Source organism: Bos mutus, chromosome 13 (assembly GCF_027580195.1).
Source record: "Bos mutus isolate GX-2022 chromosome 13, NWIPB_WYAK_1.1, whole genome shotgun sequence".
Lineage (NCBI taxonomy): Eukaryota > Metazoa > Chordata > Mammalia > Artiodactyla > Bovidae > Bos > Bos mutus.
Genome location: NC_091629.1, coordinates 39,158,346 through 39,185,122, shown reverse-complemented (window position 1 = coordinate 39,185,122; position 26,777 = coordinate 39,158,346). Strand labels below are relative to the sequence as shown.

The 26,777-nt window shown below is 59.0% G+C and overlaps 1 protein-coding gene across 2 annotated transcripts; it reads left to right on the top strand.

The window, feature by feature from the left end:
* Nucleotides 1–1,606: 1,606 nt before the first annotated feature.
* On the top strand, nt 1,607–25,648 carry SLCO4A1 (solute carrier organic anion transporter family member 4A1). 2 transcript variants are annotated; one of them, XM_070381446.1, is made up of 12 exons: nt 1,607–1,723; nt 12,812–13,641; nt 14,577–14,667; nt 15,269–15,390; nt 15,774–15,885; nt 18,638–18,792; nt 20,128–20,323; nt 20,865–21,030; nt 21,133–21,305; nt 21,567–21,631; nt 22,248–22,396; nt 24,388–25,648. In XM_070381446.1, exons 1-12 carry the CDS (start codon nt 1,653–1,655, stop codon nt 24,550–24,552), a joined length of 2,295 nt encoding a protein of 764 aa, XP_070237547.1. In that variant the 5' UTR covers nt 1,607–1,652; the 3' UTR covers nt 24,553–25,648. The 2 variants fall into 2 exon arrangements, with proteins under 2 accessions (XP_070237547.1, XP_070237548.1); XM_070381447.1 differs by lacking the exon at nt 1,607–1,723 and adding an exon at nt 11,592–11,877.
* Nucleotides 25,649–26,777: the final 1,129 nt, after the last annotated feature.

Genomic DNA, 26,777 nt, shown 5'->3' with positions numbered 1-26,777 from the left:
GAACTCCCAGGACCACTAGAGAGTAGGCAAAAGCTGGGCTCTGAAGGAAGAGCATTTCACAAATAACTGTGTGACTGGGGCCTTCCCCTATAAGCCCCAGCACCTCTTCCTCTGGCTCCGACTGCCCCCTTCCACCTCCCCCACAGGAAGAGGCCAGCCTCTCATACATCCTTTGTGGTTCCGTGGGCCTTACTACCCTAGGGTCACATTTTGATCATTACTCTGTTATCCAACTTATCTCAGGATTCAAACACAGACACACGCATGGTTCACTTCTGTAAGTTTCTTTTTAAAATAGATGTAAAGGAAAATAAAAAGGAAAAATTGTGGAATGTTATTGTGATCAGCTACTAATATGTCCCTTCCTGGAAAGTCTTATGAGTCCTTACATGGGCCAACTTCTTGCCCTGTTTTATTTCATTCAATGTTTTCAACAGCCCTTTAAGGAAGCTTCATCATCACTCTTTGGTAAAACAACGTAGTAACTGAAAGAGTTTCCACAGTGGCTCAGTGGTAAAAAAAAAAAAAAAAAAATTTGCCTGCAATGGAGGAGAGGCAGGCAGGAGATGAGGTTTAGACGAGGGTTGGACCCCTGGGTAGGGAAAATCCCTTGGAGGAGGAAATGGCAATCCACTCCAGTATTCTTGCCTGGGAAAATCCCAATCCATGGGGTCCCAAAAGAGTTGGACGTCTGACCGGCCAACTAAACAAGTCATCACTCCCGCTTTACTGATGATGAAACAGGCTCTGAGAGATTAAGCACTGTGTTCAAGGTTAGGAACATGGGAGGATCTGAAAACGCTCTCAGGCTGAGGGCAAAGGGTGTAGTGCTCCGCCCACGCCTGACATCTACTGACGTCAAAAAAAGGATCCTTTTACTGAAAAGGCAACGTGCGAAAAACAGTGGATTCCCCAAGGGAGGTGCCGACCTCACCTTACCGGCGTGACCTGGCCCACGTCCTCGGCACTTCCCCAAACACGCAATCCCAAACTCTCAGGGGCGCCAGGCGCACCCGAAGGGCCACGCACGGGTAGACGTCCCGACCTGGACCAAGGCCAGACCGAGGCCGGCAGTGGCCGCGGTACGGGAGCCTCCGCCCCGGCCCCCACCTACCACAGGAGGCCTTTCCGAAGCGGTAGGGCGGGAAACTCACTCCCTCCTACGTCCTGTCCCACGGTCTCGTCCCACCAGCCCCGATTCAGTTCCGAGTCAGTTTGAAACTGAGTCGCCGCGTGACCTGGGCAGCAGACTTCACCGCTTGGCTCTCGGTTTCCCGGCCTGTGGCTCCGAGATGAGGGTCTCCCGGAGTTGGGACGGATTAGTCAGCGGAGGCGTCCGACCAGAGTCGGCTCCAAGGGCACGCGGGGCTCCGGTGCGGCGGCGACGAGGGTGTAGGAAAGGCGTCCAGGCCCCCGCCCCTCTGCCAGCGCTCCTTGCCTCCTGGGATCTCGCGCCCCCTCCTCCCTGCTCCAGCCCCGGGCTCCTCCCCTCGCCTCTCCAGCCCCGCCCGCTCCGCCGCTGCTGCGCGATTGGCCAGCTGTCACCTCAGTGGGCGGGCCCCGGGGAGCGAGGGGCCGGGCCCAGCCTACTCGGCGCTGCCATTGGCCAGAGTAGGTGAGGCCTCCGCGGCGGGCGGGCCTGGAGAGGATGAATGAAGAGGGAGTGGGCGCCGAGCGGCCGGCAGAGCGTGGTGAGCAGCGCGGCGGCCCGGACCTCTGGACTGTAAGTGCGCTGGGCAGCGAGGGCCGCGGATGTTCAGGGCGCCTTCATGGGCGCGCCGCCTGGGTGCGCCGGGCCGCGACCTGCTGACATCAGGGGCGCGGCAGGTGCCCGCAGACACTGGGCTGGGGCTAGGGGATCGAGGTGGCGCCGGCGCTGGCGCGGCTGGAATGCCAGGCAGCGCGGGACGCTGGGCCCCGGCAGTGCGCCCCGCCGCCCGCCTGCCCCTTGGGACCGGCTGCAAAACTGACCCCCTCTCGCTGCCAGTTCCTCGGGCAGGGCGCCTCTGCGGAGGCGAGCGGAAGGGAAGGGGACAGGTGGTGGTTGGGTTTCGGGCGGGGATGGAGGGAGGGCCGGGAGTGGTGGCCGGGGCAGGTGGCCCGTGCGCACGCAGCTCAGGCCACGCGGATGGCGCCAGTATAGACGCGCCTCTCGGAGAGGCTGGGCCCCCACCTGCGGCGGATGCTGCTACTGCTGAGTCAAGGAGGAAATCGTCATGAACCGAAGTTTCTCGCGGGTGGCCTCGCTTTGTTCGCGCCACCGCGCTCCAGACACCTCGGGGAGGGGAGCGCGGGCGGAGCCGGCTCCGCGGGCTGGGCGGGGTGGGTGCGAGGGACTGGTCCCAGCCTGTGCGATGCCCGGCGCTCCGCTGTCCCCGCCCCACCACGCGAGGTCCCCTGAACCCTGCACAGAGCCGGGGCTTGGGTACAGGGGTCCGGGAGCTGAGGGAGGAGGGACGAGTGTACAGCCCATGCTCTGCGCCCAGTGGGCAGCTTGGCCAGAGGCCTGGAAACCGAGGCAGAGGCTGGGATTCCAAGCCCGAGGAGCAAGCCTGGGCATTGCCCAACCTGGTGGGAAGAACCCGGCCAGGTATTGGGGCCTGGCCTCAGGGAAAGAGGCCCGTGGGTCCCCCTCCCCTTCCCCCATGTGCCCGGCTGGGGGCCCCCTCTGCTGGGTCAGACTTGGTGTGGGGCCTGTTTCTCTCAGGACCACATGAGTTTTCCACAGTGAAGTAACCAAGTTCCTAGTGACCGCTTTTCATGGTGCTTTTGGGAACTTGAGTTTGTTCTGTCTGATCAGAAACCGGCTCCAAGGAGGAGGTGGGGTGAACCGTGATCACGGTGGTGCTGTTTGGTTTTTTTTGTGCAGCCTGGAGTGTGTGGACTTCAGGGGAGAGAAGACACTGGGTTCAGCCAGGTCGGAGGAGCTCTAATACCAGCAGCAATCTAACGACAGCAGGCTGAGCTCTTGGGTCACTGAGCACTTAGCACAGCAGGCCTTGTGCTGCAGGCTTTGAGTATCAACTCATGGAAACCTCTCTCCACTCACATGGGAGCTACTGTTGCTCCCACTTCCCAGATGAGTAAACCGAGGCACTGAGCTGCAAGATGACTTGCCCAAAGTCACAATGGAGAATGTGGTAGAGAGGTTTGAGTCCATGTTTGTGTGATTCTGGACATTCTACAGCTCTGTACCTGGGGAAGAAGGAAACCCAGGAAAGCTAGGCCTGACGCAGGGCAAGGTCCCCAAAGGTGGGCGGCACCTTAGGGGACAGGAGCATTTGGCTGGACAGCCCAGGCCCATGGGGGCAGGGAGGAGGCTTTCCCAGGTGCTGCCAGAGGGCAAGGAGGGAGAGGCATCCTGGTGGGATCCCCACCTGCACCCTGACCATCCTGCATCAGGACTCATCTCTCAGTCCTGCTGGGCGAGGTTGGCAGACACTGCCTGGAAATTTTTCACAGGGCTGCTACCTACCCAATGGCTATGACCTAACTCTGCTTCCCTGGGCGTGGCCTCTGTGGCCAGTGTCCCAGCCAAGTCCCTTCCCACTGCCATGGTGAGGCAGCTGGGAGATGGGAAGTCAGGCAGGACAACCGTGTGAGGGAGGTCTTGGGGCTGGTGTCTGGTCCTAGCCTCTGGTCTGGTTTGAGTGCCCAATTCCCAATGACTCAGCATGGAGAGCCTGACCCTTGCTGGGTCATGGATGGACCTTGGGCTGATTGTGGCTTGGGCTCTGGGTTATGTCTGGTTTCCAAACAGTTAAGGTCTCCCCTGCTCACTGTGAAGTCCAAGTTAACTCCAGGGCTCAGTGCTGTCTCCTCCATGCCCTCCATCATACTCATCTCCATGAGTGCAAATCCAGCCCAGGTCAGCACTGCTGAGCCATACAAATTCGCAGCTTCATGAACTCTTGCTCTGGAGTGAGTTTCTGCTACTTATGGTCAATTTGAGCCTCCCCACAGGCTACAGGCCGGTGCTGGCACAGACCCAGGTCCCCACCATCCTGATGGCACAGCAGGCCCAGTGGGGGTGCCCAGAGGACTCACCCTGGCCAAATTCCTGCTTTCTCCATTGCTTCCTCTGACTGGAGTGTGGACAGAGACCATGAAAATATTACCCCCTCACCCCGAGCCTTCTGCCCTCAGGTGCAGCAGAGAGCCCACTCCCTGCACCTGGAGGGGTATATACGATAGTCATCGGGACACTCAGCCACTTTTGTTCCTGGGCATTCAGCTGCTGTGTGGCCTTAGCATGGTCATGGTGAGCATGGGTGCCCACATCTGGGCAGGACCCCCGTCTTCACCATGGACAGGCCTGCTGGGACCCTGCCCCAAGACAAGGCCCGCCAGCTCGGGCCTCTGATGACCTGGGTTCACAGAGATTCGGTGGAGCCAAGTCCTGCTGTGGGGGAGGGGGGCCATCCCAGCTATGGACATGCTGGACCCAGGATGTGTCGCCCGTGGGCTGGTCATGAGGACCCTTCCTCGGCTGGCCCAGGTCAGCCCTCAGCCCGCTGATGTCCATGATGGCCACGGCACAGCCCCCTTCCCACCAGAATTAGCCTCTTGGACCACGTCTCTGGGGGTGGAGGACGCACTCACAAACCACGTGCCTCTTATAAAAACTGCTCAGTCATGTGTGGCCACTGAGGCTGCCTCAGGTCCAAGTACCAGGCTGGCCTGGATCTGTTTGTCAGTGTCCAGAGTCACAGGCTCACGGACTGTGGGCTTCCAACATGTCCTCTCCTCCCATGTGGCCGGGGGCCACGTGAACATCCTCACCACGGGGCCGCCTTTCCCCAGTGGCTTTTTTACCCAGCAAGCCTTGGGGATACCTGAGGAATCCCCCCCTCTACCCAGAAGACAGAGGTCTTGGGATTGCTGGGCTGAGGATGGTGCTCTCTTCCCACCTGGGCTTGCTCAGGCCCAACCTCTTGGCAGATGCATGGGGCTGGTACTTGGACCCGTAGGCCTAAGAGGCCACCTGGGAGTGGCAATGTCCAGCCTGTGCCAAGGCAGGCCCATCATGTGGACGGAACCTGCTCTCAGCACCCCCAGAGCCATGACAGCCTCTGCAGGTCTGTTCACCCCACCCTCCCACAGCCCGGGCTCGGGCTGTAGACTCAGGATAGGAGCAGGAATGTCCATGCTGAGACAGCAGGACACTCCCTGCTGGACAGGCCCTCCCAGGTCTCTTTCAGACAGTCCTTCATTGTCAGCTTCCATGCAAAGCAGCCGGCTCCCTGCCCACTCACCTGTGTGTGGTCACCAGGTTTGCAAATTAGGGTGTGCCGATGCTGTAGTGGCTGCCCCAGGTCCCGCCGCCCGGGAGTCTGCTCTACAAATAGCTTTGAGACATGAAAGTCCCCTCCTCTTCCCCACCCAATCAGAGGAGGAGAGAGCAGGAGGAGTTTAGGAGGCGAGGGGAAATGGCTGCCTGCAGAGCCCCCGGGGTCATGGGGAAGGGAAGGAGCAGGGTGGGGAGGCTGGGAGACCGCCAAGCGGGCCATGGTACAGGAGCTCCATGGGGCTGCTGTGTCGGTGCAGGGCAGTCACCACCGTGTGGTTGTGGCTGGTGGCCTTGGAGCAGTCAAGTCGGGATGTCTGCTGGCTGGAGCACAAGGAGGAAGGAGAAATGAAACTTGTGATTCTTCCCTGGTTGCCAAGTTCTCAGTGGCATCAGGATGGAGCCTGGAAGCACCCCACACGTGTGGATGGGCCCCACCTGCCCACCCCAGCCTCAGGTCTCCCTGGGGCATTTGTTTCAGCTGCAGCCAGTCTATCCCATGAGGAGCCAGGCTGAGGAGTCTCAGGGGCCCAGGCACCACCTGAGGCTTAACATATTACTCTGGGTAATCCTGCATCCTTCCTACCTGCTGGGCTTTGCAGACAGACTTCAACTGGGAGGAGTAAATGCCTGGGGAAGGCCTGAGGAAGAAGTGGGCAGGGCCAAGCAGGTGAATGTGAAAACCACCAAGGTCAGTCCTTTACTGACCCCAGATCTCAATTTCCATAGGCAGGGCCACAGTGAGCCACCCACATGGGGCTGCGGGCGACTGTGAAGATGCAGGAGGATGGGGGAGAAGGAGCAGGAGGGGACCCGGAGTCCTTGGCACAGGCATCTCGGGATGCAGCCGATGTCCAGGTGTTGCAAGAAACCTTATCCTGCTAAGATAGCCGTGCATGAACACATAAGTACTTGCACACGCATGCACCTGAGTGCACTCTCTCACTTCTCTCGCAGAAGCCGCAGAAGCCCCAGGTGCGGAGCTGCTGGCCGGAGGCCCCAGGGAGCATATTGTTCTCCTGCTAATCCTCTTGCCTAATCCTTAAGGCTCTGACTCCCCCCAAGGAACAGGGAGAGGCTCTGGCAAGAGGGGAGACTCCCCCTACCCCATCCCCTCCTCCTGCTTCCGACCTGCTGCCCCCTGGCCAGGAGCAGGCCTGGGTGGGACAAGGAGCAGACATGGATGGGACAAGATTCCCCTGCAAGAGCAGGCTCCCTGGGGAGAGCTGTGTGCCCCACGTGGCCAAGGAGGACAGTCGCTCTCTTCCCTGCACATGGAGGGGATTCTCTGTGCGTCTAGGGCCAGGAGGGTGGTCAAAACCTTCATCAGAGTTGTTCCCAGCCTCAGACGTCTTTCCACGAGAACCAGGGCAGTAGAGCAGCAGAGTGGGCCTGCCTGGGTGGTTAGCAGGTACCCCAGGGCCACCAGTCCCCTGCTGCCCCCCACTTTGGGGTCACGTGGCTGGAGGACTCTGGAGACTCTGTCCTGGGGCCGTGGTCCAGCACAGGGCTGAGAGGAGCCCTCCTGACTCGGGGGTGAGAGTTACATCCCTAACCTGGGGACACCCACGGTAGGGATTTCACATGTGCAGGGGATAGCTCAATGTGCCGGGCCCAGGGGACAGGCATGGATGAAGATGGTGGCAGTGTCCTGTCAGGTGCCCCTTCCCCACAGCCGGGCTCCTGGGCCTCTGTCAACTCCAAACTGTGAGTCTCTCGGCACCCTGTGCTGTTTGGATTTGCAGCTGGGACAGTTTACTACTGATTCTTAAGTGGTGGCCTGGAGTGTGGGGGACTGTGAACACTCGTGAACGGGACGGTGTCCTGGGGATCCTCACCCCCACTGCCCAGCACAGACCTTGCACAGCAGGTGTTGACTCAGAATTACCTGATGCGTGATTCAGGGTTCTCCGGAGAAGCCCAGTTGATAGGAGACAGATCGCTATAAAAAGAGACAAATTAGAAGAGCTCAGCCCATGTGATTTTGCAAGATCTGCAGTTGCAAGCCAAGATCCGGCAGAGATGAAGTCATGGTTCCGTCTGAAAGCCACAGTCTTGAGACCCAGAAAGAACGATGAAGTGAAGGCAGGAAAATGCCCACGTCCCAGTTCAAAGGCAGCCCTGCTGGGCAGAAAGGGGAAGGGTCAGCCTTTCTGTTCTGTTCAGTCCTTCAGCTGCCCGGATAAGGCCCACTGTCCTTAATCCACTGATTTAGATGCTCACTGATTACAGAAATGCCCTCACAGCCACACCTGCAATGTTTGTCCAGCGTCTGGGGGGTGAGCCCTGGGACCCACCAGACTGACAGGTAGAATCTGCCGTCACGCTGCTCTTGGCTCTGAGATCATGCACAAGGCACCAGCTTTAGCTGCAGGCTCAGCAGAAGTAGGGGGAGCACGAGATGTCTAGAGTTAGATGGCTGCAGGCTCTCAGGTGAGGGTACCTTTGCCCTGGACCTGGGGTGCTGGCCAGAGCAGGCCTGGCCCTCCTGTGGTTCAGCCTCCACCCATTGTCCCCGTCGTGTCCCTCACCTCCCATCTCCTGCTCGAGTCTTCCTTCACCGTCCAGCTGCAGTCACTCGACCCCTCAACCATCAGCCAAGCCTGAAAGTTCAGGTCTCAGAAGAGATGCCACGCCGCAGATCAGGCCTCAGCAGCAGGTGGGAAGCGGATATGCTTTTCTGTTAAAACAATCTCCAAGTAGATGGAAACCTAGGCCACAAGCACAGGGCCCAGGAGAGGAATTGGAGGCATAGCCCAACTTCCTCCCCAAGCCCTGCAGCGTTATCCAGTCCTCGAGGGACCCAGCTGGCCTCTAAGTGGTGCTGCCACTGGACTCTGCCACCGGCTCACCCTCCCGCTCGCTTTTTGGCCTGAGACAGAGAAACAAAAGACAGTGGTCTTGGGGTTTGGCCTGGCCAACCATATGGAGGACAGCTGTGAAGTCATCTTCTCCTAGCTGAGCCTCGAGGGGTCGGGGGGCAGGGGTCACCTCTGACCATTGCAGAAGTAGGTCCAGGAAGGAAATCACCCTGAGTGGCCTGGGCTGCACCCCAGGCCCTAGCAGTGTTGTCTCAGGGAGCTGATGACCAGGAGCCCGAGACAGAGCAGCTGGCCATGCCCACCGCCCCTCACTCACACCTGAGTCTACATCCTGGACTCATTGCTGTGCCTGAAACGCCCTCATGCCAGTGCTGGCAGCTCCTGCAGACCCGATTCTCAGCAGACCTGTGGGTGAGATCAAGTCCTTGAGCTGCGCACATAGCAAAGTGTCCTTTAAGCACAGGGCAGGCGTCAGCATGACGGTCTGTGTTCACTTCTGGAGCCGGCTCCTAACCCACACACACCCAGCACACGTCACCCGAGATCTTGATACAAACTCAGGAATATCCTCCTGAGGACCTGGGTACACAGGGCCCTCCTCAAGGCTGAGATCCTCATGTCACGGGATCCATGTGCCTGCCAACGGAGGGGACACCAGGCGCCACTGGCTCCACATCATGGCTATCTCTGTCTGCCCCCTCTCCACACACAGACACCCCAGTGCCTCTGTCACACCAAGGCCCACCCACCCAATTTCTGATCCAAACACCGCCGGTGAGGGTGGACGTCTCCAACTGGCTCACAACACACGGAGCAGAATCGGGCCTCAGTTACGGTTTGGTTGGATGCCGTCAGAGGCTGCCTAAATGGAGAGGGCTGGCGTCGAGGTCTGCACTCGGGCTGTTGTGTCCTGGCCATCACAGCCACTCCTGACGGACCTGGCCAGGAGGCACCAGGGCTGTGTACCGAGTGATGCTGTGGTCCCATTTGTTTCTCACGTCATACGGGTGGTGGCCCCTGCTGGTCACCTGATTATATGTCTAAAATGGGATTTTCCGTCTGCGAATTGAAGAGCAAGCGATGTGCCTGAGGATAGACTGACTTTCTGTGTTTGTGTCAGAGACCAGAGCTCATGGCTCAGATAAACTTCATGCTGACCTGAAACTGTCTGCACCACCCACACTGGCCTTCCAGTCTCGTCAAATGGGCTGTTTTCAAACAGGAAGGACTGTTTCTTAGTGACCATTGCTAGTCATGAAAGATGAGCAGCCTGGGGCCCGATCCTGTCCTGGCCCCTCCATTTCTCCTGCTAGGGGGTCAGCGGGAGAGTTAAACAAGCTGGGGGAGGGGTAAACAAGTCTGCAATTTTGCAGATCCTCCTGGGAACACCCACCCATCGATGATAACTCCTTGGCTCGGTACTGCCCTCCATCCCCATGGACCACTGGACCAGCCTCTCTGAGCAGCCAATCCCCTAGGCCTGCTTGGGGCAACTCACTCTGGGTCTATCCTAGCCCAGGTTGGGGTCCAGGGCCCTGTTGGTTATGTGTGTGCATTCACGTGTTTGAGCGTGAAAAGTGCAGACAGTGGTATGTGCTCAGGTGCACACACAGACGTGTTGGTGCATGTGTGTGCACCTGCCTGTGTACACACGTTGAGACAAAACACTGGAGGGACGAGCCCCACAGCACCAACACACGCTGGCCTCTGGGCAATGATTAGCCTGTTCTGTTTTTCTCTGAGTTTCTGTGTTGGGAGAGTGTCAGAGCCACGGGGCTGGGGGTGGGGAGGCAGAGCTGTCCTGTCCCAGGGGTCACGCTTGTCACCAGCCACACTCTTCCACAGTGGCCCGGGCTCCTGTGTGAACCGTGGGCAAAGCTGCGTCGGGAGCTGGTCTGCAGGTGCAGATATATTGATTTCTGTCCCCTAGGAGCCTTGATGATCCTTCCCCTTCTGCAGGCACCTTCCTTGTAGTTCTCATGACTGAGCCTGGCGTGCCAGGGTGCGTAGCTCTATAAACATAGCTCTGGGCGTTGTCATGGCCCCAGGGATGACTGAGGGGGAATTTTTTCTGTCCACGCTCGGCCTCGAGATCTAGATGCTGATTGCCTGGCAGTGCCAGTTTCCAAAATAAACAGTAGACTGCATGAGTCAATGACACACAGTTGGTCACGGTTCTTTGAATGAAATGTTGTCAAGGACACGGGTGACTCTCACACGTGGTCTCATCCTAACCGGCCCCGGCTGGCTGTGTGACCTCGAGGAAATTGCTGACCTCTCTGGGTCCACTTTCCTTTCCTGGAAGATGGGCCGTGGCCAGGTGTGCACCAACGACAGGGACACAGTCTGGGTGTGGAGCTCAGACACCAGAAAGTGGGATGTTGCTGTTTCGTGCCCATGGCCTGGCCCCAAGGGAGGCTGGAGAAAAGGCCAGAGTGAGGCTAAAATTAGCCAACACGAAGCCTCTGAGGAGGAAGCCGAGGTCTGTAGGAAAGACGGGGCACCCCAGCCTCAGTGCACCTGCCTCATGGGAGGCGGTGCTCCCAGTCCCCTCCCAACGCAGAACTGCCTCCGGGCCCGGGGTGTGGTCCCACCACAGCCACTTCCCTCACTGTGGGCTGCTTCCCAGTTTGCAAGATTAACACAGAATAAGCCATTCTTTTGTTTTAAAACAGTCAGTCCTGGGAATTCCCCTGTGGTCCAGTGGTTGGTGGTGGTGGTTTTGTTGTTAAGTCATGTCCGACTCCTCCAACCTCATGGACTGTAGCCTGCCAGGCTCTTCTGTCCGTGGGATTATCCAGGCAAGAATACTGCAGTATTTCCATTTCCTCTGAGATTCCACACTGCAGGGGGCCCAGGTTCAATCCCTGCTTGGGAAACTAAGATCCTGTAAGCCAGGCAGCTCTCATGGCCAAAAACCAGCCCATGGACACCCCAAAACTGCCATCCCAAGGACTGAAGGATCTGTTTGTGGTCACTGCCTGAAAAGCCCTCTTTGCTCTCAAGCAGCAGGGCCCAGGCAAGGCGCAACTGCACTGAGGCACGCCTGGTGTCCCTCCCTGACCCCATCCCTGGCCCTAGAGAGTGTTAGTGGGAACAGCCCTCTGCCCTTACCGCTGGACATACATCCTGTTCTGAGTGCCTGTGGCCTCCTGGAAGCCAGGATTCCTTGGGGGATGCGTGAGGGTCCTATAACAGAGGACCACCAACAGGAGACTTACAAGGACAGAACTTTGTTCCTCCAGGTCTGGAGGCCAGAGTCTGGGTGTGGGAAGGGTTGCCATTCGTCTGGAGACTCCGGGGTGGGGCCTTCTCGCCTCTTCAGCTCCTGGTCCCCCCACCCCCACTGGCGTCCTGGGCTTGTGGCTGCATCACTGCATCTCTGCCTCCTTGTCGATGGCTTCTCTCCTGAGGACGCAGTCACAGGATTTGGGGCCATCCCCAAGCCAGGCTGTGTGTGCGTGCCCAGTTGTGTCTGACTCTTTGTGACCTCAGGGACTGGAGCCTGCCAGGCTCCTCTGCCCATGGGATTTCCCAAGCAAGAATACTGGAGTGGGTTGCCCGTGCCCTCCTCCAGGAGATCTTCCTGACCCAGGGATCAAACCCGTGTCTCCTGAATTACAGGCGGATTTCAGGATGGCCGCATCTCAAATCAAAGATCACGTCTGCAAAGACGCTTTTTCCAGATAAGGTCACGTTCGGAGTGGCGGGGGACATTCCTTTTCTGGGGGACCACCATTCTCACTCCCAAAGCGGCTCCATCACCAGGTGCCTGAAGGGCTTGGTCCACAGATCTGATCTGAGATGAGTCTGGGGCAGCCTCAGGCCTCTGGGCAGCGGCCCCTCCCCTGGCATTTTCATGGGGGCAGGGGTGTAGGTGCAAGCGAGGTGGGAAAATCAGCTTCTTTCCTCTTAGGATGCAGGGTGCTTATTGCCGCGTGGGTTCCCAGGCAACCTTGGGGCAGACAGAGGGCCTGTTGACCTGGCCTAGGGACCGCCCTCTCTCAAAGTTTGGGGGTGTTGGGGTGACAGGAGCCCCTGGGAGCCTCAAGATGAGTGATTTCATGGCCCTGACTGAACTCCTTTTGGGCAGGGGCCAGGGGTCAGAGGGAGGCCCAGAGAGGGCAGGCTGGGAGTTTGCAGAAAGATGCAGGGTTGGCATGACCTCCCTTAACCTGCCTGTGGGGCCGCAGACCACGGTGGTTTCAGCATCTTGAGAGACTGGCCACAGGCGAGGCCCAGTGCCAGCTGACCCTCCTATCCAGTGCCACCCCAGGGGTCTGAGGCACCTGCCCTTATCCCTTCCTCACTTCCCACTCTCCACACTCTGGACTCGGATGGTTTTCCCTTTTGTGAGAGAGTGCGAAGCCAGCTGGGTGTGAGTTCAGAGTAGGGGGCAGTCAGCTGTCCCAGGCGGAACACACAGCTCAAGCTGGTGAGCCAAGGCCACGGGGAAGGTGTAGGTCGGGGAGACTCAGGTGTTCACACAATGTCCAACTCGGTCCTGCTGTATCTCGGCTCTGCTCTCTGCTCTGTGGCCTTGTTCAGGCCGGGGGTGCCCTGAGTGTGTGGGTCTGGATCCCAGGAGGGGGCTGGTCAGGGAGGCCACCCCCGCCAGGCTGGACACCAGGCAGGCAGAGTGCAAGGCCTGGGGGAGGGTTCTCCTGGAGCTGGAAACACTAACCAACAATTCTTCCCGCAGATTGATCCAGCCGCTGGAATCTCGCGTGTCCGTTCCCACTGCCGTCACTGCCACACCCTCAGCGGAGATGCCCCAGCACTCGACGGGAGACAAGCCCTTCGTCTCAAAGCCACAGCTGGTCTTCCCCGGCCCAGCCTCGGGCACCGACAGCGAGTGTGACCGCACACCCCCCAGCAGGCGGGTGTCCCTCAGTGCGCCCCTGAGCCAGCCGCTGTGCCAGCCCGAGAAGTGTGGGCCCCGGGCGGCCCAGGAGGTGTGCTACGTGGCAGCTGGACAGCCCGGGGAGGCCTGTGGCTGGCGGGCCTTCGCCCCCACGTGCCTGCAGGCCTTCAACACGCCGCAGGGCTTCCTGCTGTTCCTGTGCGTGGCCTCCTTCCTGCAGGGCATGACGGTGAACGGCTTCATTAACACCGTCATCACATCCATCGAGCGGCGCTACGACCTTCACAGCTACCAGAGCGGCCTCATTGCCAGCTCCTACGACGTGGCCGCCTGCCTCTGCCTCACCTTCGTCAGCTACTTCGGAGGCCACGGCCACAAGCCCCGCTGGTTGGGCTGGGGCGTGCTGGTCATGGGCGCCGGCTCGCTGGTCTTCGCGCTGCCGCACTTCACCGCCGGCCGCTATGAGGTGCAGATGGACGAGGTCGTGGGGACCTGCTGGGCCAACCACAGCTCAACGTGCAAGGACGGCGCCTCCGGCCTGTCCAGCTACCGGCTGGTCTTCATGCTGGGCCAATTCCTGCATGGCATGGGTGCCACACCGCTCTACACACTGGGCGTCACTTACCTGGATGAGAACGTCAAGTCCAGCTACTCACCGGTCTACATTGGTGAGTGGGCGGGCGTGCTGGCAGTGAGGCCCACTGGGCGTCTGCTCGTGGCCCAGCCCCATCCAAGCCCCTTATGTGCATTTCCTCATTGGCCACATGTGGTCACATCTGGCCTCAGGGGCTCCTAGGCGAGGTGGCAGGTGAGCACGAGACTGAATTTCACCTGATGCCTCAGGTGATGGAGGTGGTGCCGGCCAAGCTCAGCCTGACCCCCATACATCTTGAGGGTTCCAAAGCATGTGGACTCTGGTGGTCCAGTGGTTAGTACTCTGCACCTTCACTGCAGGAGGCCCAGGTTTGATCCCTGGTTGGGGAACTAAGATCCCGTGAGTTGGACTCAGCCGGTGGCCGGGTTACAGAGCTGGGCACTGCCATGCCTCCCGTGGGGGATGGCCTCGAGCCTCATGCCGCCCCCGAGACCCTCTTGTTTATTTGGGTGAGATTTCTGAGCTCTCAGCCTCATGCTGCCCACTTCTCTGAGTGCATCCTGCATGGTCTACTCTCCCAGGGCAGGGCCGGGCTCAGTGGAGAGCCCCCACCTGCGCTCCGGCCCGGCCAGGCTCGCTCGCTGTCCTGCTTCCTATTCCACCATCATGCAGCAGTTGCCATTCTGAGGTCTGAGGTGGGGGGAGCATTTGGGACCTAGGTGAGCCCACAGCCCCCCATGGGTGCCGCCCTCATCTTGCAAAATGAGGGTCTCGGGATCTTTTGAGGGAGAAATAGTCTGGGGCCATCTGCGAGGCTTTGAGAGGAATGTTTTAAAATCACCTTGAAAGGTTGTTGCCGGCCGATATCAGACACAGTGGAGACTGTACAAGGAACACCCGGGTTAAGGGGGATCCCTCCCAGGGCTGGGGTGGAGGGCAGTGATGCAGGGGGCTTCTCTCAGGTAGGCAGGTGGGGCGGGGGGTCCTGACGGCTCTGCTCCTTTCCAGCCACCTTCTACACCGCAGCCATCCTCGGCCCCGCAGCTGGCTACCTGGTGGGCGGCGCCCTGCTGAACATTTACACCGATATCAGCCAACAGTGAGTGACCTGGGCCCTACGCCTGTGGTCTAGACCACAGGGAAAGCGCCACTGTTGGTGCAGGGGGATGGTGGCCCTGGGCAGGGGTCCAGGCTGGCCCTGCTCTGATGGACCTGGGAGTCTGGGGGCCACTTGGAGAGTGTGGTCTGGGGGAGGGGACAATGTAGATGGACAGCCTCCCACAGCCAAGAGAGATCAGCTGCGACTGCTCCTGTGCTCTTTGCCGAGGCCAGGGCACCAGCCACACCCCCTCTGCACTGCTTTGGGAGGAAGGGTGTGCCTTGCCCTGCTCTTGCTGGGACAGCCTGGCCCCCGCCAGCTGCCAGCCCTCACGGCCTTGTTGGGAGGCAGCCTGACAGGCCCCAGAGGAAGGGACCTGAGGAGGCCGCACAGCATCTGCCAGTCGGTTACCACAGTGCATCCCCACCCCACATCTTTCCTAATGCCCTCGTCCACTGCTGGTCCCAGACCTGGTGTGGGGGGTCATCAGGGCAGAGCCTTTGACCTCTGCCTCTCACTGACCAGCAAGCAGAAGGGTGCCTGGTGTGTGTGCTCTGAGTGCTGTGAGCACAACACTGACCCCAAGTGTCTCTTGCCGCAGGACGCAGCTGACCACTGAGAGCCCACTGTGGGTGGGTGCCTGGTGGGTCGGCTTCCTGGGCGCTGGGGCCGCTGCCTTCCTTGTCGCGATCCCCATCCTTGGCTACCCACGGCAGCTGCCAGGTGGGTGCTTCCCGCCCCTGGTGAGTGAGGGACAGGACATCCTGTCCCCTGCTCTTCCTCCTCCCTTCATCCACTGGCTGATGCTGCCCTCCTTCAGGGCGGCCCGACCTGTGAGCTCCCTCCATGCCTGCCACCTCTACCTGCTCAGGGACCCAAGGGAGAGGCTTGTTTCAGTGGGAGAGGTGCTCTCCTTTCAGTTCCTTCCCTCTGGTTCCCTGTTGAGCCCTGCAGACTCTCTACCACCCGCCTTCCCTGCCAGTCTGTCACCACGGTGCATCTAGTGTCTGTCCAGGAGCCTTGTCTACCAGGAGCCTTGTCTCCCACACCCAGGAGAGGCATTGGGGCCTTGGGTCTCTGCCACTCACCAACACCCATCCTTTCAGGGTCCCAGCGCTATGTGGTCATGAGAGCATCTGAAACATACCAGCTGAAGGACAGTAGCCACAAGGTGACCAGCAACCCTGACTTCGGGAAAACCATCAGTGACCTGCCTCTGTAAGGACCTTGGGGGCCTCTCATCTGTGCCTGTGTGTCCTGCAGACCCTTTAGGGTCTTCCACATGCTAGGTCTTCACCCTCAGCTAGGAGAGTCCTGTGACCCCTCCAGGGCCATGTGGGAAGCCCACACCCCCTATACATCCCATGACCCAGCAACCTTCGGGTCTTGGCTCCAAAACTTAGGCATAGAGATTAAGAAGCAGCAGATAGAACCTCCTGGCATGGAGCCACTGAGGGCCAGTTCTGACACCCCACAGTGCCTGCCCCCCACTGCCCTGGCCTGTGGACCCAGGGACCCGCACACAGGAGCACGTTCATACTCCTGCATGGCAGGTTCTGGGGGCCGTGCCTGGTACCTCCTCGTGGTCACTACGTGAACCCCTGATGCTAGGGTGAGTTGCCCCGCAGACGAGTCCACAGTCCTCAGGGAAGCTACTGACCCCACCCCCAGGAGTCACCCCTCCGCCTGTCCTCTGATCGTTTCACTGGGCATCACCTGCATGTGCCCTCAGGGCTCCATGGAAGGAACCATCCAGCCTCCACCTCCTCTTGGGCAGTGATGTCCTGTTTATGCCACGTGTGCCCCGGCCTCACTTTGCCGACGTCACCGTGTCGGGACAAACAGAGCCAAGGCTGCTGGGATCTCAGAGGGACCGCGTTGGGAGGGGGCTCCTGGTGGGCCAGGACTCCTCGTCAGGGCATTCTGTGAGGGGCTCTCCCAGGCAGGGGGAGGAGGCCCTCAAATCACCTGCCTGAATTCAGCCTCACTGAGCGCCCACCTGCCCCGCAGCTTCCCGAACCCATGAGTGCCCCCTTTTGGGGGTGGGTACTGTCAGTGGTGGAAATGCGTCCCAGATGTCTGTCCTCGACACAGGGAGGGTGACATGGGGTCAGGGAAGCCCTGCGCTTCTTGCTGCCTGGTTAGACTCCCAAGAAGAGGCGCCCACTCAGGAGTTGCCCCTGAGACTGGCAGAGCCGGCCCAGGGCCACACTGGCTGGGGACACGCTCGTCCTGTCTCCTAACACCACAGTGGAGCTGGGGGAAGGGCCACCCACTCCTTCCAAGCAGCGCCAGCACCACGGGTGTTAACAGCCTGGTCCTCATAGCCCCAGGGACAAAGTGCAGAGATAAGGAGATTTCTGCTCAGCCTTGGCTCCCTGAACTGGCTGCTGCTGATAAAAGGAATCCAGGAACATGGCCCTCTGTCAAGGTCGTGACTAGTTCTCTGAGCCAAAGTTCAATACAGTAATTTCAGTTGAGGAACCTACAGACAGGGATTAAAAAATGAGGAAGTTCATGTATTTCTTGGAAGAGTCACCTGGCCTGAGCCTCGCTGAGCATCCCCACAGCCTGAGCAGGTCTGGGCAGGTCCGGGAAGGGACTGGCCACACCCAGGGCTTCCCCGTCACCACACACACAAACACAAACACACACACAGACACACACACAAACACTCACACACGCACACATAGGCACACATGCACGCACACAGGCACACTCACACACACAGTCTAGTCACAGACAGCCTCACCAAGATAGCATTTCCTCTGCATCTTATTTCCTCCATGTATGTGGGACTCGGACAGTTGACCAGAAAGAAGCCTGGTCATAAGTCCTCTAGTCTGGAAGTCAGTTCTAAAATGGAATCAGGTCCCTGTCTGCATCAGGAGGGAGACAGGCCGCTCTGAGGTTAACCTGAGCAGCTCCGGGGTGGGGTGACTTCATTAGTGTCGATCCCTTCCTCCGGGGGTTGTGACCGCACTGCGAGCTCCTACCAGGCAGGATCCAATTTATTGTTGGCCTGTGCCCTCAAAATGAAGAGCATTTCAGTGTCAGGTGTGAGCACTGCTTTGACAGGTGCGCTGACAGCTGGGTCTGGCGGGGTTTCCCTCCTAGGAGGGTCACGCTCTTGTCTGAGGGACTGGTTCTCCGGGTGGGTCTCCCTCCTAGGAGTGTGACCCAGAGTGTCTCAGGGTGTGGGACTTCCCTCCTGGGAGGCTGAGCCGCAATGTCTGAGGGGCTGGCTCTGCGGGCAGGAGGCTCATGAGGCCTCAGCTGCAGACAGAGAATATGAGCAAAGGCGGCCGTCCTCAGCCGCTGTGACAGGCTCTGTCAACACAGCCATTTGTCACCAGACTTTGCCTCCTCGTGGGCACCTGAGAAGACCCAAGGCTCCAAGAGAAACTGCCCACAGCCCACATCGCTTTCTCAAGCCCCTGGTGTCACTCCATTAGCCACTGTCCCCCAAGTGCCCACCAAGAGGAGTTGGGAACCAGTCAAGCCCACCAGGGGCTCCTTGGAGGGGTGTCTGGCTCCAAACCATGGGTCTTCCCACCACCCCTGGTGGTGCTTGAGTCAGCCCCCCGCAGGCCCCGAGCCCCTCTCCTGGCGGCCACCCAGTCCTGGATGACGAAGGCCGCCTGTCCCAGGCCTCTCTGCTGGTCCTCCCAGCTGCCCCCGGGGCTGATTCAGTAGCATTGCGATCCCTCGGAGTCTCTCTCCACACTGGAGCCAGACTCTGTGACCCCCGCCTTTCCCAGCAAGCCATGGGCTCCAGACCCCGGCACCAGCGTTCGCCTGCCCCATGCTTGGTTTCTCTGGAGTAAATGTGGGGTGTCCCTGCTCTCCTGCACCCCGCCCACGCCTCCCTCAGAACCAGAGCTCTTTGTGTCCTGGTGGAAGGGTCTCTGACTCTGGCCCACTCTGATTCTCAGTCTCTTCTCTCTGATCTCCATTCCCCTCCCCGCAGCTCCATCTGGCTCCTCCTAAAGAACCCCACGTTCATCCTGCTCTGCCTGGCCGGGGCCACCGAGGCCACGCTCATCGCCGGCATGTCCACGTTCGGGCCCAAGTTCCTCGAGTCGCAGTTCAGCCTCAGCGCCTCAGAAGCCGCCACCTTGTTTGGTGAGAACACTCCTTGAGTCTTAGGGGAACGGGTCCTCTGCTTTTTCATCAGTTTTCAGAGGGGCCTTTGATAATCTCTTCCAGAAAACCCCAGGCAGTGCCACCCACATGGGCCACACATCCTGGGTGCGTGGTCCTGCCCAGGCAGGGGCCCAGAGCAGACATCCAGGCTCCTACAAGAGAGCTCTGATCACACGAAGCCCTGCTCCCCGATGGGGAGGAAGGTCATTACTGGGGGCTGGCCGGTCTCTCCATGGGCCCCAGGGAGCCTGGGCTTTTGTGTCCCTGGTTGTGGTGGAAGGTGTTTGGGTGGCAGATCCCACTAGACTCCCTTGGGCCTGGCCGTCCCTGGGAGCCAGGTGATGAGTGTCCTGGGGGTCTCCCTCCTCCCAGCCCTGTTCATGGCATAGCCCTGTGTTTGGGGGCAACCACGGCCTCACAGAGGGCATGCTGGGCATGAGGTATGTGGGGTCCATCCTGGCCAGGCCCCACCCACAGGGCTCCCTTCCCTGCATAGGTGGATGATGTCAGATTGGGGCCCTACCTCCCCGACTAATGCCCCTAGACACCCCTCCTTGCTGGCCTCATGGCTGAGCCTGTCTGCCCACATCCCCACCCAAGCAGCTGTCTCCCCTTCCCCACAGCAGCCAACAATCCCTTCTTAGAACAGCATGTCCCTGGGGTCCCCAGAGCTGGTCTCAATCTGGGGAAAGGGGCTCACTGAGCCCAGGGGCTTTGAGGTCTCCTCCACCCCGTCCTGTCTGCACCCCATCTCTGGGTGACCTGGAAGCCACATGCCAATGAAGCCATGCACGCCATGTGCTCAGTCACCTCAGTTGTGTCCACCTCTCTGTGACCCTATGGACTGCAGCCCACCTGGCTCCCAGGGATTGAACTCAGGTCTCTCACATTGCCGGCAGATTCTTTACCATCTGAGCCACCAGGGAAGCCCTACTTCGTACCAAATGGCAGCAGCCACCAGCTTCTCCAAATACCTACTTGTGGTCAGACTCTGACTGCATGGGCCCAGTAGTGTGTTTGTCCTGGCCTCCCCAGCGGATGGGGCTGGGGGCCAGTGACCTGTCCTCTTCCCTGTCTGTTCTGCCCCTGCCTCCCTGGGCCTCTGAGTGGCTGGGCTGGCAGCCTCCCCAGGCCCCGGGGTCCCTGAGAGCACTGGTCAGAGTCCCCACATGAGGCGCAGAGCCCAGCACTGCCACGAGAATGGAGCCCCATGACTGTGCACCTCCATCTCCCCATCTGCAAAGCGGAGATGAGACCCAGCTGGCCCCACCCCCAAGGCCCCCAGGATGGCCCTGAGCCCTTTCCTCTCCTTAGGGTACCTGGTAGTGCCAGCAGGAGGTGGAGGCACATTCCTGGGTGGATTCTTTGTGAACAAGTTCAAGCTCCGAGGCTCTGGGATCATCAAGTTCTGCCTGCTGTGCACCCTGGTCAGCCTGCTGGCCTCCCTCATCTTCCTCATGCACTGCCCCGGGGTGCCCATGGCGGGTGTGACCGCTGGCTACAATGGGAGGTAAGGGCCAGGCAGCACCGGAGTGAGGGGAGACCCCTGCTTGTGCTGGGGGGACCAGGGGTCCCTGAAACGGAGGTGGGGTCTGGCACTTGGGGTGCAGTCACTGGGTGGTTATAACAGCAAGGGGACTTCCCAGGTGGCGCTAGTGGTAAAGAATCTACCTGCCAATGCAGGAGACATAAGAGACATGGTTTTGATCCCCGGGTCGTGAAGATTCCCCTGGAGAAGGGAATGGCAACCCTCTCTAGTATTCTTGCCTGGAGAATCCCACAGACAAAGGAGCCTGGTGAGCTATGGTCCATGGGGTTACAAAGAGTTGGACATGACTGAAGTGACTTAGCAAATAAGCAAGCATAACAGCAAGGTTGATGACCTCAGTGGGGTCCGGTGGCTGGTCCCTGAGCCTCTGTCTGTAAAATGGGACAGCGGCAGCCCCAGCTGTGGAGCAAACTCAGAGAGTTCAGAACCCCTCAGCTGTGGGCCGGTGAGGACCAGACCCCAGCCTGGCCTCCCCTCCACCGTCACTCTCTTCTGCCCGCAGCCTCCTGCCTGAAGGCCACGTGGAGCTGATGGCTGCCTGCAACCTCCACTGCGGCTGCCAGCCGGAGCATTACAGCCCCGTGTGCGGCTCCGATGGCCTCATGTACTACTCACCATGCTACGCGGGTTGCTTGGAGATGGCCGTGTCCAGCCCGGGCGGCCAGAAGGTAAGAGTGGCTGCTGAGCATGTGGTCGGTGCCCGGTCGTGGGGCGGGGGTTGGGGCCCCGCCGCTTCCTCCTGTAATCAGCGCTGTTGTTGCGCTCCTCAGGTGTACCGAGACTGTAGCTGTGTCCCTCAGAATTTTTCCTCTGGTTTTGGCCATGCTACCGCAGGGAAATGCACTTCAACTTGTCAGAGAAAGCCCCTCCTTCTGGTTTTCATATTCGTTGTAATTGTCTTTACCTTCCTCAGCAGCATTCCTGCACTAACAGCGACTTTACGGTAAGCCCGGGGCGGGGTTCGCTCTGGTCCAGAACCTTCCCTTTGCAGCTAAGCTGGAGCTCTGCGGATCCCTGAGGGGTGTGTGCCGGGCCCCGAAGAGCTCTGGCAGGAAAGAGCTGACTGCCTCTGGCTGTGCTTGCCACCTGGGGAGGTGGTGATGCAGCCCGGGGCTCGGCCAGGACCCAGAGCCGCCATGGGGGTGTTATGTGTCAGGCAACCAAGCTTCCCCAGGCATTGACTGGTGTTGGTTTTTCATTGCAGGTGCGTCTGTGATCAGCAGAGATCCTTTGCACTGGGAATCCAGTGGATCGTGGTTAGAACTCTAGGTACTGTGCTGTATAAGGAAGCCAAGCACAGTTGTGTGGTGTGTTCACTGCACAAGAGCAGGCGCCAGGCTCAAGAGCCTCCCAGCAGGAGGCTATGTCACCCCAGGGAAGGATGCCATTCCTTAAGAGTCCACTAGAGGGACCCCTGGCCATTTATTTGCCCTGAGGCTGCCGTTGTTCAGTCACTTAATCTTAGCAAATCTGACTCTTTGCTACCCCTTGGACTGCAGCATGCCAGGCTTCCCTGTCCTTCACTATCCCCCAGAGTTTGCCCAAACTCATGTCCACTGAGTGGATGATGCCATCCAACCATCTCTTCCTCCATTGCCCCTCAATGCCCCTCTTCCTCCTCCTGCCCTCAATCTTTCCTAGCATCAGGGTCTTTTCTAAACAGCCCAGAGTGTGCCCTTTCCTCAGTAACACAGACTTCACCAGAGTCAAAGGTCATGGGGCATCTTGGTTGCAGAGGCAAGTCCCCAGAGAAAGGAGCACTTAAGTTCCCATGCACCCCCTGAGAACACCTTCCCGAGGGCCCATGCTGTGTGGGTCACTGGCACTGCACCCCTGCCCCTGCTCCCCAGATGTGCCCAGGCACTGAGTGCACCTCTCCTCACAGGCAGCATCCCGGGGCCCATTGCCTTCGGCTGGGTGATCGACAAGGCGTGTCTGCTCTGGCAAGACCAGTGTGGCCAGCAGGGCTCCTGCTTTGTGTACCAGAATTCGGCCATGAGCTGGTACCTGCTCATCGCAGGGCTGGGGTACAAGGTGAGCAGGGCAGCGTCCCCCCAGGGGCACTGTGGGGGAGGGGTGGGAGCCCTAGAGTCCATTCCAAAGAGCCAAGAGCCTTCTCCCACTAGTCTGGGGGTCTGGGCAGCCCCTGGGTCCTTCCAACAGCTTCATCCCCCACTGGAAGGGGTGCCCTGGGTATCACCCCTGCTTCTGGTTCCCAGAAGGGGATCCTTCCCTGTTCCAAGTGGTCACTGTTGGGACGTGATGACCTGATGCCAGTGGAAGCAATGGTGGGACAGCAAGTCCAGGGCTTGTGTCCAGCCCACCCCTATCCCCCTGCCCTCTGGAGCCCTCACCATCCCCCACCCACTCACCATCACCCCCACCACCTCCGTGGCTTGCCCTGGGGCTCTAGTCAGCTGAGGCTTTGGAGAAATGAAAAAACACTCCCCTGAGCAAGAGTCAGGCAGGCCTTCCCACTCTGGGCTGGTGGGCTGGGAGGGTCCACAAGCTGAGTTTCTCCGTCTGCCTCTCTGGTGGGCCTTGAGTTACATCCCACTTCTCAGTCTGACCCTCTGCTTTCAACTCTTACAAGAACCTTTCTGCTGTATCTCTCCACACAAGCTCTGCAGGGAGAAGCTTAGTATTTTCATTTTGAATTTACCCCCATTGGAGGAAAAGGTGCAAGACTTCCCAAATAAAGCAGAATCCTAGGGCCGGTCTATAAGAATGTCTTGGTTTTCTTCTTCGGGTGGAGGGTAGACTCGGGATGTCATACTGGCAGGGCCGCCTCTTTAGGGAGAGCTGCAAAGACAGGATTCTCAGTCACCTTTGGGTTTATCTCCCTGAAGATTAGCTTAAAAATAGCCAAGTGTGAGAAGGGATTTGTGCAGCCCTGGACAAGTAGGTCAATTCAAAGAGTCGCTCCCACACAGGGAGCTGGCCCTCGCTTCCCTTTTTCCCTGTGTTGTGTGATCCCTCAGCCAGAGCAGCCAGCTGGTACCTGGACCACTGTCTGCCCAGAGAGCACCCCCACAACCTCAGCACTGGGGTGGGATCAGCTCCCAAAGTCAGTGCTAATTTTAGTGGGGAGAGGGGAGTGGCCAGGTGCTCCTGTTGGGTCACAAGTTCACTAGAGGAAATAGCCTCTTGTCACTGCAGTTTCAGGTCCATCCACCCAGGCAGTGCCCCTGTGAAAACCCAGCTTTCACACCTTAAACACACACACATACTGAGGCCAGCCTGCCTGCCCACAATTCCATCTGCCAGATGGCCTATGACTCCAGCATCATCACGGGGTGATCTAGGCAGTGGCTGCAGTGAAGTGACCACCGATGCTGACCACCTCTTTCTTAGGTTCAGGGGCAGCTATGACAAAAGACCCCACACTGGGGCTTAGATAGAAATTAATTCTTTCTGTTCTGGAAGCCAAGTGTCCAAAATCAAGGTGTCTGTAGTATCCATTCCATCTGGGGTTTCCGAAGGGCTCTGTCGGCTGCCTCCCCCTCCTTACTTCCCCCTGCCAGTGGCTCCTCCATCCTTGGGTCTCCTAGGCTTCTGGGGGCAGCAGCCCGTCTCTACCTCCATCTTGGCTGCTCCCTGAGTGTCTGTGTCAGCCCCCCTTCTCTACATGGACACCAGTCACTGGACCTCATGCAGAATGACTGCAACACCCCTAACTTAATTATGCCCACAAAAATCCTATTTTCAGATTGAGTCCTGCTCACAGGTTCTAGGAGTCAGGACATATCTTTTGGGGTACACTGTTCAGCCCACAGCAAGCACCCCCCTCTTCACCCAGTGCCCTTGTTTTCAAGTCAAATCTTATTTTTCATTCCCCCACTAAAAATATTGGTATCCAAGCTGGGTCTGGCTGTGCAGGACAGATGGATCCTCTGGCCAGAGCAGGGCCTGGCTCTCCAGGATGCTGTGAGGAACCCAGGGCCAGACCGGGGCTCAGAAGCGGGAGTACCTGGGACCTCTAGGTGGGCAGCTTGGCCAAGGTCCAGTGGCTCCTTTCTCTCCAGGTCCTGGGCTCCATCTTCTTTGCCATTGCCTGCTTTCTGTACAAGAGCCCACCGGGGTCTTCTGATGGCCTGGAGGCTTCTCTGCCCAGCCAGTCCTCAGCCTCTGACAACCCCTCAGACCTTCAGGAAGCCCCCTCAGCTCTCCAGATCCAGAGTGACATCTGACGGCCCACCTGCCCACCCAGGGCACGGACTTGCCACACAGCACTTCCTGGAAACACTGTCTCATTGCTCCCTGGAAGCGGGGACCCCTCCCCGTTTGAGGCCCAGCATTGAAGACCTGCAAAAATCTGCCGGTGGGTCCTGGGGGACTGAGCTGATGACCACGTGTCGAAGCCTCAAGGGCACCGAGGAGGAAGAATGCAAGATGCATCCAAGTGGAAGCCCCTGACCCAGCCCCCCTGGACCTTGCCAGATGGAGCAGGGTGACCGGCTCTTGGCTTGGAAGGAGCAGCTGGCTTCCCGACTGGATGAAGCACCATCTCTCTTTGGTCCCTCACTCTCCGCTCTTTCCCACGGACTTAGCCAGATGGCATCCCTGGGAGCCTCAGGGTCCCTTGGAAACATGAACAGCTGTGCTTGTAAAGCCACCCGTGCCCTCCTATGTGACTGCGTCTGTCATTGCACAGAATGCAAAACCACCTGTGGACTCCAGGGAGCTGCTTCCGTGTCCCCTCTTCTTCCAGTGGAGACGCTGAGCTCCCATCATGGTCTTAGATACCCGGGGCTCCTCACAGCGCTCACAGTGAGGCTGTGATACCCGGGGCTCCTCACAGCGCTCACAGTGGCTGTGATACCCGGGGCTCCTCACAGCGCTCACAGTGAGGCTGGCCTGGTTGAGGCCACTCGGAGGAAGGGACAGGGACCCCACACTGTGGACACGCTGGTGCTTTGGAGCTCCTGGGTGGGTCCATGGCATTTTTCAGGCAGCCTTCCTTGATGTCCCACGGTTCTCCTGATAAAGAGGAGACCCGGGGGCTGTGTCCTGGGGGAACTTCTAACTCATGTATTCTTGTAAACCTGCTGTCACCTCCTGTCCTCAGGCTCACAGCCCTACAGCGGGATGGGAGCAACGTAAGAATGTAGCTACGGACCCATATTCTGCATAAGCACTTATTTATAGAATTTGTTTTTACTTGACCATTTGCTGAGCACTTGTGAATTCTACCCAGAGGGCATTGGGACTTGTGTGGAATGTTTACTGTCTGTGTCCTCTGTTAAAACCGTATGTGTGTAAATATATTTTGATATTTAAAGCATATATTCCTGCCCAGTGTGTTTTATTACCATAAATCTGCAAAGTTCAGCAGTTTTGCAAATTGTCCAAGTGGGCTTTTGTGAGTTCATGTCCTTATGGGCTGCCCTAGGGCGAGCAGTCGCTTGATTGAGGTCCCTCCCACCCCTCAAAGTGGTGACCCCTTCCCCATGTGACCTGAGTCCCCTTCCTTCAGGGCCCAGGGCCCAAGTTGGGGGCAGGGGGCTTGGCCCTCAGCCAGGGTCCCGCTTCCCACCACTGTCATGCAGCAGTGATTCAGTCGGGGTGACTGGATACCGTGGCCGGCACTTGTGTGTGTGGACACGCGCACGCACACCTGTCAGACCCAGCCCAGGGTTACTCTTTCCCTGAATGTCCAGATGTGACAGAGCAGTGACCAGGACGGGCTGTGACCCTGTCTGCTTCATCTCCTGAAGGTGGGAGGTGGCGATCGCCATTCTCACTGGATGCTTCTTGGAAGAGGCAGAACAGGAGGCATCTGCTTCCCGGCTCTGCCCGTCCCAGCGCCTGCGGCTAGTGCTCCGGTGTCTCGTTACACAGGGCACGTCAGCCCCTCTGCCTCCTCTGGGGACCCATCAGTGTGTACGGCATCACTGGTTAAATCTGAGGGTAGTGGCGTCAGCTCTGGGCGTGAGCTATGAGCCAGCCCTCGGCCCCGTTTTTCCCGGCTGGGAGCCCAGAGGACCTGCAGTTGCAACCATGGGCCCCAGAGGGCAGCACAGATGCGTCCTGGGCCACAGGCTTCCTGGAACCCAGTCTCTCTTGGCCCCCTCGCTCTACTGAACCCCAGTCCTGTCTCCCACCAGTGGCCCTTCCCCCAAGAATTCAGGTGGAAACCAAACAGGGTCTCTCCCTTCCACTCCCCTGGGAGACGTGTCTGAGACATGAGGTGGACGCCCATCTTCTTGGAATCCTGATCCTCCGTTTGCTGAGGACTTGCAGGGCCCAGGTTTAAGCAGGAAACAAAGGCTGGTGCATTAACTGATCACCTGCCCCACACCAGGCCTGGGGCACACTCCCTTGGGCAGCGGGACCCCTGGTGCCCGGCAGAGCCAATGCTTCTAGATTGTATGCCCTCTGTCTCTGTTCCTGGAGATGGGGTGTCTTGTGTATG

Bases quoted from the DNA above. Each gene is read 5' to 3' on its own strand.
- SLCO4A1 (XM_070381446.1), top strand. From the start codon at position 1,653: ATGAAGAGGGAGTGGGCGCCGAGCGGCCGGCAGAGCGTGGTGAGCAGC. The intron at 20,324-20,864 runs GTAAGGGCCAGG...TTCTGCCCGCAG, and splicing joins ACCGCTGGCTACAATGGGAG to CCTCCTGCCTGAAGGCCACG. The intron at 21,632-22,247 runs GTACTGTGCTGT...CTCTCCTCACAG, and splicing joins GATCGTGGTTAGAACTCTAG to GCAGCATCCCGGGGCCCATT.